The 16,365-nt window shown below is 43.3% G+C and overlaps 1 protein-coding gene across 1 annotated transcript; it reads right to left on the reverse strand.

The window, feature by feature from the left end:
- Positions 1-7,842: 7,842 nt before the first annotated feature.
- Positions 7,843-12,762, reverse strand: LOC108800297 (olfactory receptor 1L4-like). Its single transcript, XM_018572274.1, has 3 exons — positions 12,733-12,762; positions 11,729-11,852; positions 7,843-8,801 (listed from the first exon to the last, which is right to left on the reverse strand). The coding sequence occupies exons 1-3, from the start codon at positions 12,760-12,762 to the stop codon at positions 7,843-7,845; spliced, it is 1,113 nt and encodes a 370-aa protein (XP_018427776.1).
- Positions 12,763-16,365: the final 3,603 nt, after the last annotated feature.

The following is a 16,365-nucleotide window of genomic DNA, read 5'->3' on the forward strand; positions in this document are numbered from 1 at the left end:
ATTCGCAGACCCCAAGATCTCTTCCGTTTTAACTTTATCCCCCTCCTGAACCTGGTAAAAACGGATCTGGCCTCCTTCACGGTGCGCTCCTTACCCTGGGTAGGCAGGATCAATTCTGTGAAGATGATGATCCTTTCCAAAGTTCTGTTTTTGTTCCAGATGCTCCCTATAGCCCTACCGAGCTCTTACTTCGGGACCCTCACCAGGATAATCTCTACCTACATCTGGCAGCACCGCGCTCCTAGGATATCGGGTCGGATACTAGTTAGGACCCGTCGGAACGGGGGGCTGGCCCTCCCTGATTTCCGAATCTACCATGCAGCGGTCCAGATGGTGAGAGTGGTGGACTGGGTATTTGGGGGCCTGGGAAAGGGTTGGGTGCCCTTGGAATCTGCGGCCAGTGGTGCTTCCCTGTCTGAGGTGATCTGGTTACCCACTAAGTGGAGGCCTCTGGCCTCTACCACCTTGCCTCTGACCTCCTCCACGTTGCACACCTGGGACCGCTTGCACCGCAGGTACCGTTGGCCCCACAACTCAATCCTCATGCCTCCTGCAGGGCTCTGACTACTTCCCACCGGGAAAGGTGGACAGATCCTTTGCACGGTGGACGGACTCCTCTACCCTGAAATTGTGTGATGTATTAGATGGCGACACTTTACTCTCCCTAACTGACCTAAGGGCCCGCTGGGGAAGGGTACCCCTGGATTTCTGGAAACACCGCCAGCTATCTCACTTCATTAGTACTGTACCGAAGCCACTCAGAAGACCCTGAGACTTTACCTTTTTTCAAACTATACTTAGCTCCAAATCTGGGCCCACCCACTGTCTCTCCTACTTTTACAAGGCCCTACTTAAATTGGAACATGACTCCCCTCCACCATATCTACAAAAATGGGAATCAGACTTGCATCGAATCCTCACCCCAGATGAAAGATCGCAAATTTTAGCCCTGGTAACGACCTCCTCGATAGACATACCAATGTTGGAAACAAATTACAAACTACTCTCTAGGTGGTACTATGTCCCCACCAGATTACATGCAGCTAATCCCCTCCTAGATCCTCATTGTTGCCGGTCGTGTGGGAATCCAGGTTCGTTTGCCCACATTTGGTGGGAGTGTCCCCTGATAAGACCATATTGGTCACAGGTCATTCCACTAATTCACCACATATGTGGAGAACAACTCCCGTTAGACCCCTGGGTGTGCCTGTTCCACCCTACCACTGACTCAATCCGATCGTATAAGAAGTCGATGGTACCACTCTTGTTAAATGCGGCCAAATCACTAATTCCTAGACATTGGAGATCCGCCCAAGTTCCCTCAATACAGGATTGGTTTCGCAAGATTGACAACACTGGATTATTGGAAGAACTAATGCACACCGTTAAGGATTCTTACCCTTCCTTTTACAAAAGATGGGCCTGCTGGCTCGCCTTCAAGAACACGGACACTTATAAATCCTATATACGTGTCCCAAAGAACCACGCCCAGTTGGACAACTGAGCGGGATCAACACAGGTGATCTCTGAGATATCAATACGTGACCTTCTCTCAGCCCTACCCAAGGATAATACCAGGCACACACGGCTGGGATGGGGTTGGCTAGAGAGAGTACCAGAAGTCATTGTCGTATATGCTGAATACTTGTACTGATTATTTCCCACTGCTATACATGCTGATTTGAGAGCAAGGTCTTGACCTGACTGCCCCCCCCCCTCCTCCCAATGTTTTCTCCTTCTCTCTGTGTGAGTCGATATATGTGTTCTACATGGTATCTAGCCTTTATGTTACTGTTACCAATTGCCTGAATTTGAAATGAAGTACCATGTCAATGTGACGTGATACGTGTATTTAATTTTGAAAACTAATAAAACGAAATAAATTAAAAAAAAATATTACCCCTGTAAATGAAGTTGAACAACATGACAAGATTTTTTTTTTATTCCAAAATACGAAATACGGATCCGCTGCTGCTGAGAGTTGCATTGCAATACAGGCAGGAAATACGAAATTCAGTTGACGGAATTTCGTTCCGTTACGAACATTCGTTATGATGAAGTTAAAAAGCAAAATACCTTTGTTGATATTGGAGTTGATGAGTTTTTTTTTTTATTCGAAATCCAAAATTCGGATCCGAAATCCTTTAACGGAATTCGTATTTCGTTTGGTTGACCAATCAGAGATTTTCTCTTCTGCTGCTGAGAGTTGCATTACAATACAGGCAGGAAATACGAAATTCCGTTGACGGAATTTCGTTCCGTTACGAAGATTAGTTATGATGAAGTTAAAAAGCAAAATACCTTTGTTAATATTGGAGTTGATGAGTTTTTTTTGAATACGAAATACGAAATTCGGATCCAAAATCCGTTAACGGATTCCATATTTCGGATAAAAAAAACAACTAGTTTAAACGCACCATGCATTCACTAGTCATATCTCCGGCATGTTCCAGAAGGGAGTTACAGTCATTACTAGGCATGTTGAACTTTGCCATGCGCATTATTCCACAAGGCAGGGCTTTAATTTCAGGGCTGCTTGCATTACTTCCTGCGGCTCCGGAGCAGTCAATGGTACACATCGACAGGGCTGGGCGTGCTGACTTAGTTATGTGGGATCAGTTTTTGCAACACTGGAATGGTATCTCCTTGTTCATCCCCCAAGCATCGCACATGTCACCACAAGTAGTTAAGGATGCGGCAGCATCTTCAGGCTTTGCAGCCATTTTCGGCCATCATTGGTTCTACAGCCGCTGGCCGACGGAGGTGAAAGGTATTCCAGCGTTTTTTCAAACTTCCTCCCATCATGGTCCGGCCAAACAGTGATATTTCATACGGACAATTTCGCCACAGCAGACATCATCAATAGGGGTAGATCCAAAAATCTGGTCATCAAGTTGTTTCTTCGCAGATTAGTATGGCTGTCACTTCAGCATAAGTTCAACGTCATCTGTTATTTTATTCCTTGTGTGCATAACGTAGCTGCTGACGCATTATCTCGGTTAAAATTACAGGTATTTTTCCAACAGAGACCAGATGTGGACGTTATCCCCACGGCAGTACCTGCTTTCAGTCATCTGGTTCTGGACTAGAGAGTCATCAACTTAAGGCAGCCAAGCTCATCAACAATTCTCTTTCCAGCAATACAGGCAAAGCGTATAAAGTAGCATGGAAGACGTTTAGTCTATTCCGGACCAAACACGTTACTTCAGATCCCAGTAGCGTTGCATATATTTTGGCCTTTATTGCATTTTGTCATACCGATGTCAAACTGGCTTACAACACTATTCGGCTGTACTTAGCAGGTGTCCAACATTTTTTGGGTTTAATATACCCGGATAAACCGTCCTTATTCTTGGCTCATCCGGTTCAGGCTATCTTGAAGGGCATTCAGAAATCCGGTCGTCAGGCCCGCCATACCAGACTGCCCATATCTAGTCGCATGTTGAGGGTCATGTCAGGAATGTTGGACAGGTCTCCTTTTGGGGTCATGCAAAGCTTGGTTATAAAGGCGTCCATTTATCTAGCGTTTTATGGATTTCTTAGGCCAGGTGAGTTAACCTGCTCCAGCCGCAAATCCATTTCCTTACGGAATAAACTATTGGTCTGTTTTCCCGATCATTACTTGTTATCTCTGGAACGGTGCAAAACGAATCAGGTCGGTGCCCCCACAGAATTTAAGTTCTACCCTTCCAGGCAACGCGTGATGCCTGGTGTCAGTATTAGATAGTCTTATGTCCTGGCTGTCCCGAGGGTCACTGGAGAGTCCATTGCTGCCATTTTCGATTGCTCCACTGACAGCAAGGCAGTTCATTAGCCATGTGCGCTTGCTTCTCGGCCAGTTAGGGGTAGACCCCCAGCTATATTCAGGGCACTCTTTCCACATAGGGGCAGCCTCGGCCGCCTCCAGGCATGGTGTCTCGGCCCACGTAATTAAACATCTAGGCAGGTGGACTTCGTCCTGTTTCAGCAGGTACATACCGGATCCGCATGTGGAAATGGCCGAGGCCTTTTCAAAACTGGCAACTTAATGTAGTTACGAATAAAGATATACATTAACTCTAAACTGTTTGTGTTTGCCCCCTTATTTGGCATTACTGTCCACCCGGACCATGGCACACCTCAGGTCAGTATCATTGCTTATCAGTGCTTCAGAGTATTTGTTATGGTACCTGATGCGTAGTTCATACAGGTAAGCGGACGCCTATCACAAATGTAATTATTTGTCTTCAAGAAATGACCCACAAGCTGGTTCTCACTGAGATTATCAGGGCATTTTTCTCTCTGATAGTCAATTGGTCAATGTTGGGGACATTTATAATTACCCTAAATAATGGTGTTCAGTGAAAGAAAGAAAGAATACCCCTTACATTTATATTTAGTAGGAGCAAAAGTGCCCCGTTCACTGGTAGATAGTGGAAAGAATTTAACATTTTTCCCACTGACCGCCTGTGTAAGGGACATTCTTTCAATTACTGAGGCGGAATGTAAGGGGGGTTTGTGAATGTCCCCTTACATTGGTAGTCAGTAGAAGTAGGCATGTCTATTACATTGAAAATCAGTGGCAAGAATGCCCCTTTAATTAGTAATCAGTGTGCAGGCTGTACAAATGAAAGGGATATTTCCCTCACTGACCACCAATGTAAAATGAAAAAATCACAGGGTTGTGCACAAAAGGGTGAAGAGGTTGGAGAAGGCAGGAGAAGTGAACAATCTAGGACAGGCGTAGCAAACCTCCGGTCCTCCAGCTGTGGTGAAACTTACAAATCCCATGATGCATCTCTCTTCGGGAGTCATGTCTGTGGCTGTGAGAATCTTGCAATGCCTCATGGGATTTGTAGTTCCACCACAGCTGGAGGGTCGGTGGTTTGCTACCCCTGATCTAGGCATGTATGGGTGCTGGCTGTCACTGACGAAGCTCAGCAGCGGCTGTGCAGATCACTGATTTCCCACACAGCTGCTGCGAAGCTGTGTCAGTGACAGCCAGCAGCTGCGGCAGAAGAGGCCGGCGTTCGCAGTGAAGGAGGAGGCGGGGCCCGCCTAAGAGAAACCCCGCCTCCTCTTACATCACTAGCCAGCGACCTAAGAGCAGGTGGGGCCCAGGGATGGAAGAGAGGCGGACAGCGCTGGCAGATAAGAGGTGTGGAGCCCATCTCAGACCCTGCAGAGCCCACCATAGGAAATCTATGGTGGGCTCTGCAGGGTCACTCTCAGGTGGGCTGTTTGGTATATCAGGTGGGCTCTGCAAGTGGCATAATTAGCAACCATGGGGCCCCATACAAAATTTTGGTATGGGGCCCTGTGATTTCTATTTACGCCCCTAGCCAAATATTTTCAATTAGTGAAAAGTCTGGACTGAAAGCAGGCCAGTTAAGCACCCAGACTCTTCTAGTACAAAGCCATGTTGTTGTCATAGATGCAGTATGCAGTTTAGCATTGTCCTGCTAACATATAGAAGGCCTTCCCTGAAAAGGATGCTGTCTGGATGGGAGGATATGCTGCTCTAAAACCTTTATAAAACTTCTAGCACTGATGGTGTCTTTCCAGATGTGTAAACTGTCCATTCCATACGCACTAATGCACCCCCATACCATCAGAGAAGCAGGCTTTTGAACTGGGTGCTGATAACAAGCCTGCTCTGTCAGTCTCCTCTTTAGTCCAGAGGACGCAGCACCCATGGTTGAAATGAATGTCAAATTTCGATTTGTCTGACCACAGAACAGTTTTCCACTTTGTGACAGAACATTTGAAATGAGCTTTGGCCCAGAGAAGATGGTGGTGTTTCTGGGTTATGTTCAGATATGGCTTCTTCTTTGCCTGATAGAGCTTTAACTTGTATTTTTAGACGGCACGGCAAACTGTGTTCACAGACAGTGATTTTTGGAAGTATTCCTGAGCCCATGCAGTGACGTCGATCACAGAATCATGATTGTTTTTATTGCAGTGCTGTCAGAGGGCCTGAAGATCACGGGTAGAGGTGAACCTCTGCCCATATTCACTTCTAAGACACTCTGACTCTCTAAGATGCTCTTTTTATACCCATTCATGTTACTGACCTGTTGCCAATTAACCTATTTAGTTGCAAAATCTTCTTTCAGCTCTTCCTTCTTAAGGTGCCCATACACTGCACGATTCTCGTATGAGAATCATGGGGAATCCCGCAATCGTACAATAATTGTGCAGTGTATGGAAGGCGTGCGACCGTTTCTACTGTACGTTCGCACGTCTTCCGTCGAACAAGCAGGCTGGAAAACCCGCCGGGAATCGTACGATTCTCGTCGAGTTAGTGGCCTGCTTGTTCGACAACTGCCGAACGGGCCGGTGTGCGCTCGCACACACTGCCCGTTTGCAGTCATCGAAGCTCGCCCCTCATTGCAGTCTTCGCAATGATCGAAAGTACGATCTGCCTGTCCAAGATAGGCTGATCGTACGTTTTTTTAGGTACTTTACAACCCTCGCAAGACAAAAGTATTGCGAGGGTTGTAAAGTGTATGGCCACCTTTAGTACCACTTACTTTGCCAGATTTCTGTTGCCCTGTCCCAACTTTGTTGAGACGTATTGCTGCCATCGTATTGCTACCTTATTTTTTTCTTAAAATGTTCATTTTCTCAGTTTAAACATTTGATATGTTTTCTGTTGTGAATAAAATATTATTTTATGAGATTTGCAAATCATAGCAATTAGAGTTGGGCTGGATGTTCGAGTCGAACATGAGTTCGACTCGGGCATTGCTAGTTCGTGTGTTCACCAAACACACGAACTATAAGGGTGCACGGCGGCAATGCACCTTGTGAAGCCCTAATTGGTTAAAGGCTTGCACCTGACCGTAGGTCAGGTGCAAGACCTTGCCCAGTCAGGGGTCAGTACTCTGTAAGAGCCATGATTGGGCAAAGTCATGATGACTTTGCCCAATCATGGCTCACCTGTCAGATGACGTGAAACTGTACACATATTTATTTTTTATTGTTTTATTATTTATTTTGTCAAGTCGTCATAGTCGTGGACAATGCTGGAAGTTGTGATTGACCCTGAATTACGTCCGTGGATCCATTTTTTTTCCAATCCTTTGTTGTGGTTTTTTTTCAATTAAAGGATTTTTGTCCAAAAGTCTGTTTTTTTTATTTCCATTTTTTTAACCCTATAGTGAATAGGTAGGGGTACAAGTACCCCTTACTCACTCACAAGGGGGGGAGCGTATTTGGGTGCCCATTTATTAAAGGGGTACCCTGATGTGAATACGCCCCCTGCCCACACCCCCACAACCAACGCCCCAGGGCTTGTGGGGAAGAGGACCATGTCCCCATCGGCATGGGGAAGTGTTTTTCCAGGGGCAACCCCGATGTGAATAAGCCCTCTGCCCACACCCCCACAACCAACGCCCCAGGGCTTGTGGGGAAGAGGACCATGTCCCCATCGGCATGGGGAAAAGTGTTTTTCCAGGGGCGACCCTGGAAAAGCACCCTCCCAGTGCTGAGGGCATGTGGCCTGGTATGAAACTTTGTGCAACAAAACACACACCAGAATGCTTAGGTGTGAACAGGGGCCATAGAAATGAATGGGATCCCTTGTCTTGAATGTTTTGTCGTGCTCAAGTGAATGGGATTGCTGGCCTTGAGCGTTTTTTTTTCCTGTTTAGCTTTGAGCGACAAAATGGCTAGGTGTGAACGGGAGCTAAAAAAAATAACATCAGTAATCATTTGTAAACTTGGCACTTTAGCAAATCCGGGTTCAATGCTTGTTGCTATATTTTCTTTGTTCAGCTTTACAGTCTTTCATGTTTACAACGTTCACAGGTTGTATTTGTTATATTTACTGATGATGTGACTGGCCCCATCTCTAATTTTTTATTTTCTCAATTCATTTATAGCTTTTAGAACATCTTTATTTCTCAGACTATATACTAGTGGATTTAACATTGGAACTACAGCAATATACACCATTGAAAGTATTTTGTCCTGTTCCTGAGAGAACTCTGTTTCCGGTTTCATGTTCAGAGTGAGAGACGTCAGACAAAATAAAACAACGATGGTGATGTGAGAGGAGCAGCTGGAAAAGGCTTTTAGCCTCCCGGCGGTGGTATGAATCTTTAGAATCGTAGATATGATACGCATGTAAGATGTGAGAATCAACATGAAGGTCACAAACCCTAAAACAATACCATCAACAGTAATTAAGATTGCAATACTGGTGCTGTCATTGCAAGAGATACGGAGTACTGACTTCATATGGCAAAAGAAATGGTTGATTTCACTGGAACTGGGAAACGATAACCGTGATATAAGCACTGCGTACATAAGCGAGTTAAAAGTCCCAATAGTGCAACAAAATACGGCCAATATCAAACATGTCCTTCTGTTCATCATCATGACGTAGTGTAATGGAATACAAATGGCCACGTATCTGTCATAAGCCATAGAGGTCAGCAGGAAAAATTCTGTTCCAATAGAGAAAACGTAGAAGAATATTTGTGTAAAGCACCCCGGATAGGAGATACTGGTGTCACCTATCATACTGATGGCCAGCAGCTTTGGCAAGATTACAGACACATACACAATATCTAGGAATGTAAGGTTGCCCAGAAAAAAGTACATGGGAGTATGCAGCCGGGGTGTCAGACATACTATTATAGCTACAAGCAAGTTTCCAAGTATACAGAGAATGTACATGAATAAGACAATCACAGAAATGATAATCTGAACTCTGGGATATATGGAAAATGCCAGCAGGTGCAACGTCTTATGTTGTGTAGCTCTATGGACAGTTTCATTCCTATTTTTGCATAGATCGAATGAAATATTTGGACCTGGAAGAAAACATTATAACAGGATTGAAAATTATAATTTTGTTTTTACTAGGGATACAACGAAATACATTTTTTAGACCGTAACCGAAAATAAAAACATTGTCAGGCCGAAACCGAAAAATGACTTTTTTTCCCAACCATTATTACATTTTGCTAAAATCATTTTAAAATGTTCTAATTTTTTTTCTTCTTACTTTACAGTTAAGGGCTTTGGGGAAATATAAGGGGTCTAAAAATAGAAAAAGACATTGAGGACACAGAGTCCTAAAACTCTTTTTCTGCAGCCCCTTTTATGAATGAACAGGAAGTCTATAGTCTCTGAGTGCCCCTGTCCATTCATAAACTGAATGAACAGGAAGTGGTGTAGAGCACTTCCTGTTCATTTATAACTGGGGAAACAGTAACCACAATATGGGGTCTATTCACTAAGCTGCCGTAGGCAACCGAGTTAATGACCCACCTAAAGCGAAATGAGCCGAACGCTGTTCGGCTATTCACTTCAGGCTCTTAAGGCTGATTTCAACCGTATATCGGCTGAAATCAGCTGTACATTGGGTGGCTTCGGGTCAGCTGAACATGCTCAGCATGTTCGGCCGACCCGAAGTGCAGAAGGAGTTCGACTCGGCCGATACAACATCTGGATCGGCTAAGCCAAACCTCCGGCAGGCTACTCGATGCTGTTCGGTCCTTCTGTGGGACCGAGCAGAACAGAAAAATAGTTAAAAAGGTAGAAAAAAAGAAATAGAAAACGATTGTGCGGATCTAGCAGTGACAGCTAGCTCCGCCCAACTGTTTTCTATTGGCCGGCAGTTCTGCTGCCGTCAAAAAAAAAAAGAAACAAAAATTTCACCATAGGAATGCATTGCTAGATTCCTATTGGCTATTTCAATTTACAATAGCCAAAAGCAAACTAGCTATTGTACCTGCCCTCTGCTGCTGTCAATCACTAGTGGGGACCTGATGGAGAACTGCAGCAGAGGGCGGGTACAATAGCTAGTTTGATATTGGCTATTGCAAATTGAAATAGCCAATAGGAATCTAGCAATGCATTTCTATGATACATTTTTTTTTCTTTTCAATTCTGACACGGCCGCTCGGCCAGCTTTGGCTTTCAGCGCGGCTCAGCCGAGGCATATGCGTTCGGCTCGACTGAGCCGCTCGGCCAAGTTTGGGAGCAGTACGAGCTATAGTGAATAACCCGTACAGCAGCCCTTCGGTTCTACTGAACCGAAGGGGTCCTGGGGCCGAAGCTAGCCGAAGGATCAGCCGAAGCTACGGCTAGATCCTTCGGCTGCTTCGTGAATAGACCCCTATGTCTTCAGTTATTTACTAAAACTCAGCGATTATTTCTGATCGCTGAGTGCTGGTAACACGCTCTACATCCTTAAAATAATGTGAGTATTCACGCTTATGGATGTTACCCCTTCCAATATTGAGTATATAAGTGAATAATAAATGACAGCTGCAGTAAAGGACCAACAGATCTGTAATACTGTGGTCGAGAGATGAAGAAAAACCAATAAACAGTCCTTATTAAAATGTGCACAAAAAATGTAAGACAAATATAACCCAAAAATATTAATGTAACAATATAAATAAATAATCATAATCCATATAATTCAGAAAAAAAACTTTTAGTAAATCCGTCCTAGCTTCATCAAACATCAGTGCTCCCCACTCACCAGAATCACTCAATCAAATCACGTGACCAGGATAATAAACCACCAATAAAAAAAGGATAACGCACATACCATAAAATCTTTTAAAATTTTATTTAAAAAGACAGCACTCTCCTCCCGCACTGCCCCACTCAGCCTCCTGACAGCCCTCTCCTCCCGCACTGCCCCACTCGGCCTCCTGACAGCCCTCTCCTCCCGCACTGCCCCACTCGGCCTCCTGACAGCCCTCTCCTCCCGCACTGCCCCACTTAGCCTCCTGAGAGCCCTCTCCTCCCGCACTGCCCCACTCGGCCTCCTGACAGCCCTCTCCTCCCTGCTGGGCGCTGACAGCTGGAGCCTCTGAATCCCCTTGGATCCCTGCTGCCTCTGCTGGCACAGGCAGGGAGAGCAGCTGGCATCGCAGGGGACACAGACCGGTGTTCAGTGGGGAGGAGAGAAGCGATTAGGATGCACTGACTTTTCGGATGCAATTTTGGCCATTAGGACACTATCACCATTTTACCCATAGTACCATTTTCAGCCGAAATATTTTGTGCAGACGAAATATTTTGGCGATCGAAATTTCAGTGCATGCCTAGTTTTTACATGTTACCATGCAGCTTTCATTGTTAAAACTGACTGCCAGGTAGATAAGGTAAAGTGACTTAGTGGTTAGCACTTCTGCCTTGCAGCACTTGGGGCCCCTGGTTCAAATCCTTGCCAGGACACTGTCTGCAAGGAGTTTGCATGTTCTCCCTGTGCTTGTGTGGGTTTCCTCCGGGTACTCCGGTTTCCTCCCACACTCCAAAAGCATGCTGGAAGGTTACTTGGCTCCTCTCTAAATAAGACATTGTATAGATGAATAGGGACCTTTGATTGTAAGCTCCATATAGGCAAGGACTGATGTGAATGTGCGTAAGTTGTTGGCACTATGTAAATAACTGACTGCAATTAAAAAAAATGCAGCTCTGTGTTCTTTGCAATATCAATAAAAATATTTTGAAAAAAAGAAGCAGTGTAAGTAGTGTAATTTAAAATTACAGGCTACTACATACCGTGTTTCCCCGAAAGTAAGACCTAGCGCTATCTTCAGAGATTTCTGTAATATAAGACCTACCCCGAAAATAAGACCTAGTTCGGTGGTAGGTCTTATATTAAAGAAATCCCTGAAGATAGCCCTAGGTCTTACTTTCGGGGTAGCTGCACATATAACTGATTTTTACTTGTGAAGACCGGCCGCAGCTCCCTCCCTCCTCCCCCTGCCCGCACGCATGTCCGTCCGCACACCCACCTGTCTGTCTCGGCTGCCGTTGAAGACTACATTTCCCAGCAGGCACAGCGCGGCATAGCCAGTGGGGTTGAAGTGGACAGCATCAGAGCAGAGGGCGGACAGCTGCAGCCAGGTAAAAATAAGACATCCCCCGAAAAAATAAGACCTAGTGTCTTTTTTCGTTGAAAAAAAAATATAAGACAGTGTCTTTTTTTCGGGGAAACAAGGTAGCAGAGCTCAGACTGCCTCTCCTCCTGTGGCAGACAGGGCAGAGATGATTAAATCTCAGGACTTACTGGACAGAAATACAATTCCTTTAGTAGATCTGTAAAAATACATCAAGGCAACTGGACTTGCTGTATTTTTCTTGAAGACGTCTCACTGGTCATCTGACTAGCTTTTGTCAATTCAGTCTGACTTGTACAAAAAGTCTCTGGGAATAAATATGGTGAATGTTGCTCGCCAATCAACATAATCTGTGTCTCATAACTAGCATGAGGTCTGTGATCTCATGGAGGTAAGGTGCTGATTAAATTTGCATGATTAAAGCTTATATGAAAAGTCAATCAACACCTTGACCCCATGCTGGTTGTGATAAACAGATTATGTTGATTGGAGCAACATTCACTATATATATATATATATATATATATATCCCCAGATAATTTTTGTAGACGTCATTCTGAATTGAGAAAGCTACCGTAGTCGGATGGCCATTTAAAACGTCTTCAAGAAAGACAGCAAGTCCAGTTGCCTTGATTTCATTTTCACAGATATACCATGACCTGGATGAATGAGAACCTTCACAGACAAATCCTGTGGTAGGTAAAACAGCTCCCATATATATGTATTTCACCTGTGTGTTTAGCTGATTGCCTTGAGGTCAGCAAATTTAGTCAACCTTTTGATGTATTTATTAAAAAAAATGATTTTTTTGTAGCATACTAGTGTTTTGTCAGAACAATAAAAAAAAAAGTGTGAGACCTAGACTTAACATCTATACATCATGTAACATGAGAATACTGGAAGCCATGTTGTTTCTCTCTTATTTTGCAGAATAAAGATGACTTTAAGTTCATGCTTTGAAGACAAAAGAGTCTAATAACAGAAATTCTCAGACTTTTAATATCTTAGATTCCCAGGTTATAAATGTTGGGGGTCCAGTTAGAACAGACAATAACAAGATAAAGACTGACAATGGTACCAATTGTACCGGACTATAAGATAAATGAAGATGCCATGTCTCAGGCTGGACAAAGGACAAAGAACTATTCACCATCATATATTTTCTAATGATTCCTAGACCAATACTGCCTCCTTCAGGAAATTGTGGGTATAATTTGGTGTAAAGTGAGACGAGTAGTGACATCATGGTTAAGATAAAATAGCATCTTTCGCTCCCAAAAGTTTAGGTAGTAAAAGGATAGAGAAATTTGGTAGAAGGGAGACTAAAGACAACGAGGACTGAACAGGGAGAAGGAAAGACTGGAAGAGAACCTGAACATCAACACAAAGAAAAAGACAAAGAACTCCTGTCCCTAAATTAACTGAGGCTGGACATCACTGAGACCAAAGAATGTCCAGATTAGTGGTAAAGTATAGATTCACATCTATCTTTAAGCAATTTATGCTAGCCATATATATCTGACTAAATCCTTTATTCTGATCATTCGGTTATATAGTGTTAGCATCAAAATTAAATTAGAGAAATTTCAGCTGCTGTAAAAATTATCTCTATTTCAAATTTTGTGATCTTAAGTCTATGAAACTGATATTGGCTTCTAGTCAATGGTTTAGTCTGTGATTGAGATATTTTATATATATATATATATATACACACAGGTGAAACTCGAATAATTAGAGTATCGTGCAAAAGTAATTGCAGTAAGTGCTGCAAAAGGGGCCCAAACCAAGTACTGAGTAGATATGCATGCTTGTACTTTTCAGAGGTCCGATATTGTTCTATGTACAATCCTTGTTTTATTGATTGCATGTAATAATCTACTTTTCTGAGATTGTGGATTTGGGGTTCTTGGGATTCTTGGGATTCATGAGCTGTAAGCCATAATCATCACACTTATGACAAATTATTCCTATCTACCAGGGGGAGAGCTTATCTCAGCCACCTCACAAAACAAAAAGGACTTTCCGCAACCTTCTCCTCACAACCATCCACCTTGTAGCTCTCTCAGAATGCTCTCTGAGTCCCAGACCAGAGCAACATCCTGCTTCAGCCTTCCCCCTTTTATCTCACCTGGATAAGCAATCGTTAAGCAATTAACAATCCAGGTGAGAGGCACAAAACCTGAGCTGGATTATTGAGTCAAACAGAAAACCTGGTCTGGGTTCCGCTACTCCTGTACATAGAATAGAAAGCGAGGGGAAATATACCGCCCCTCAATGACTTCTCCTTTCCTTATGTCACAATATATATATATATTTTTTTCCCACAATATTGTTTTTATTTCGTCTTCAAATTAGCGCATACAAAGAATTTAGGTAATCAGTTAATTTATGGAGATTAGTAGAGAATTTCCTTAATTTCCCTACCAGGTTTTTATAAATAAAACATTGTTTTTTATGAGAGCAAAAGTTCTGGCAGGATACAATTCCAGCTATTTATAAATTCCAGCTATCAAGAATTTTAGTTTAATCTAATCACAGAGTTGTATAGATTGTGTAGTTTGATCTAAAATAAATTCAATTGCTGCAAACCAGTATTATTATTTTAAACAGATTTACAGTAGGCCATTTATCGGCACTGCTTCTGTAATTCATGGGGAAAGCCTCACTTATTCATTTATTGTTTAGACTGTTAAACAGGCACAGTCCCTCCTCAAAGATCCCAGCCCAGCACACCGGGCATATTGTATTTCCATGGTTAGGGAGCCTACAACCTGCCGATACTACCTCATCTGTGGCTATCAGCACAAGCAATGCAGTTTACCTGTGATGTTAGTTGCTGCCATGTTCACATAATTCATTTAATTGGAAATATCATCGTTTTTTATATAACAAAGATGTATTCACAGAGGTCTTGGAAAATGATCCCATAAGGCCCTATGGGTGTATTTCTAAATGGGTAACATAGGAAATAAACACAGATTTACATCACTGAATGTGTGTTAAAGGCACAGTAAACTTAAAGTGACACTAAACTCCGGAGTTAAATCGTAAAAATACATTCATGTACCCTAATTATTACCAAAAATGTCTCTTATTTGTGTATCACTCGGCTGTAGATCCTCCAATCATCTCTGAATTGGTGCTGACACTGTCCTTCCTTCTGGAGGGTGACTACTTTTGTTCCCCATGGTCCCTGTGTGTGTTGTAAAGTAGTCACCGCTCCAAGCTCACTCCTGTGATGGACTACAATCTCATGTTCAGTTTACTAATTTGTACTGAGATTTTTCAAAAAAGTATGTCTTCAAAAATGCTGCAAAAATTAAAGAACTGAGGCCAAATTTTTCATAACCCTTGCAGTATGACTAGCCTTGCACGGCAAGTGTTAAGTGCTCCATTCTGTCTAGGTGGTAAAAAAAAGTTATACTCAACTGAACCACAGAGCCAGCTTCCTGCTTCTCCTATCACAGAAGCATCTCTTCTACTACCAGGGCCGGATTTACTCTCCCTGCCGCCCCAAGGCCAGGCTCCACAATGCGCCCCCCCCATCAATGGAGAATGGCAACCAGATGGCAGGGCAGCAGGGTTAGTTTTATTTTTTTTTTATTGTTTCTTTTTACTGTTTTACATTTATATTTATCTTATTGTTTACTTTTTTACTTTTATCATTTTTTTAATCTTATTATTGTTTATTTTTTATAACTATTTTCTTATTTTTAAAAATAATTTGTTTCTTATTATTTTTTACTTTTTAATCACCTGTTTATTTTTTTATTTAATTATTGCTTATTATTTTTTTAAATTTTTATTTATTTAATAATTTTGTTATCAATTTTTTTTTCCACTTAACTTTATTGCTATCACACAGGAGCTAACAATCTCCTGTGTGATAGCAATTGGAGGTGATATGTTCTCTTTATTGAACCCGTCACCTCCAGGACAGGAGTTCTAGCACTGTGCTAGAACTCCTGTGACAGCAGAGAGGGGAAGACGGCTCTCCCCTCTCACTACACAGCATGCTCACCGCAGCTACTTGGAGCAGAGATTCAGCGGCTGCGGGAGGACTGAGCCCAGCGGACGATGCAAGCGAGGAGAGAGGTAGGGGCAGGGGGGACCGGCTGCAAACTTATTACAAGTGATTTCGGCGACATTGCCGAGATCACTTGTAAACGTACACGGCTTTCCCACACTTACCCCTCGGCACCCGGAACTCGGGGGATTCCACACCGGTGCCGCCCCTCGGTGCCCTGCCGCCCCGAGGCCGGGCCTCGGTGGCCTTGTGGGGAATCCAGGCCTGTCTACTACACTGCAGCATTGGAATGTACCTCAGTGTCCTCACGTCTATACACAGTATATGGAATGTGATGATTTACAGATCATAGAGAGGGTGGAAGGACCAGAACAAGCTAAGGTTCAGATGATTACAACTTTTTTGGGTCACTTTGACAAAAATCAGCAGTTAACTCTTGCAGTGCAGGGGTAGCAAAGGTTAAAGGGTTATTAAACCAAAATC

The sequence above is a fragment of the Nanorana parkeri genome, unplaced genomic scaffold, assembly GCF_000935625.1.
Source record: "Nanorana parkeri isolate BGI_ZX_2015 unplaced genomic scaffold, ASM93562v1 scaffold1985, whole genome shotgun sequence".
Classification (NCBI taxonomy): domain Eukaryota; kingdom Metazoa; phylum Chordata; class Amphibia; order Anura; family Dicroglossidae; genus Nanorana; species Nanorana parkeri.

Coding starts and splice junctions, on each gene's coding strand:
- LOC108800297 (XM_018572274.1), bottom strand. CDS start 12,762: ATGGCTTCCAGTATTCTCATGTTACATGAT. Junction 11,853..12,732: donor GTATTCTCATGTTACATGAT/GTATAGATGTTA, acceptor ACCTGGCTGCAG/CTGTCCGCCCTCTGCTCTGA. Junction 8,802..11,728: donor GGGTGTGCGGACGGACATGC/GTGCGGGCAGGG, acceptor GTTTTCTTCCAG/GTCCAAATATTTCATTCGAT.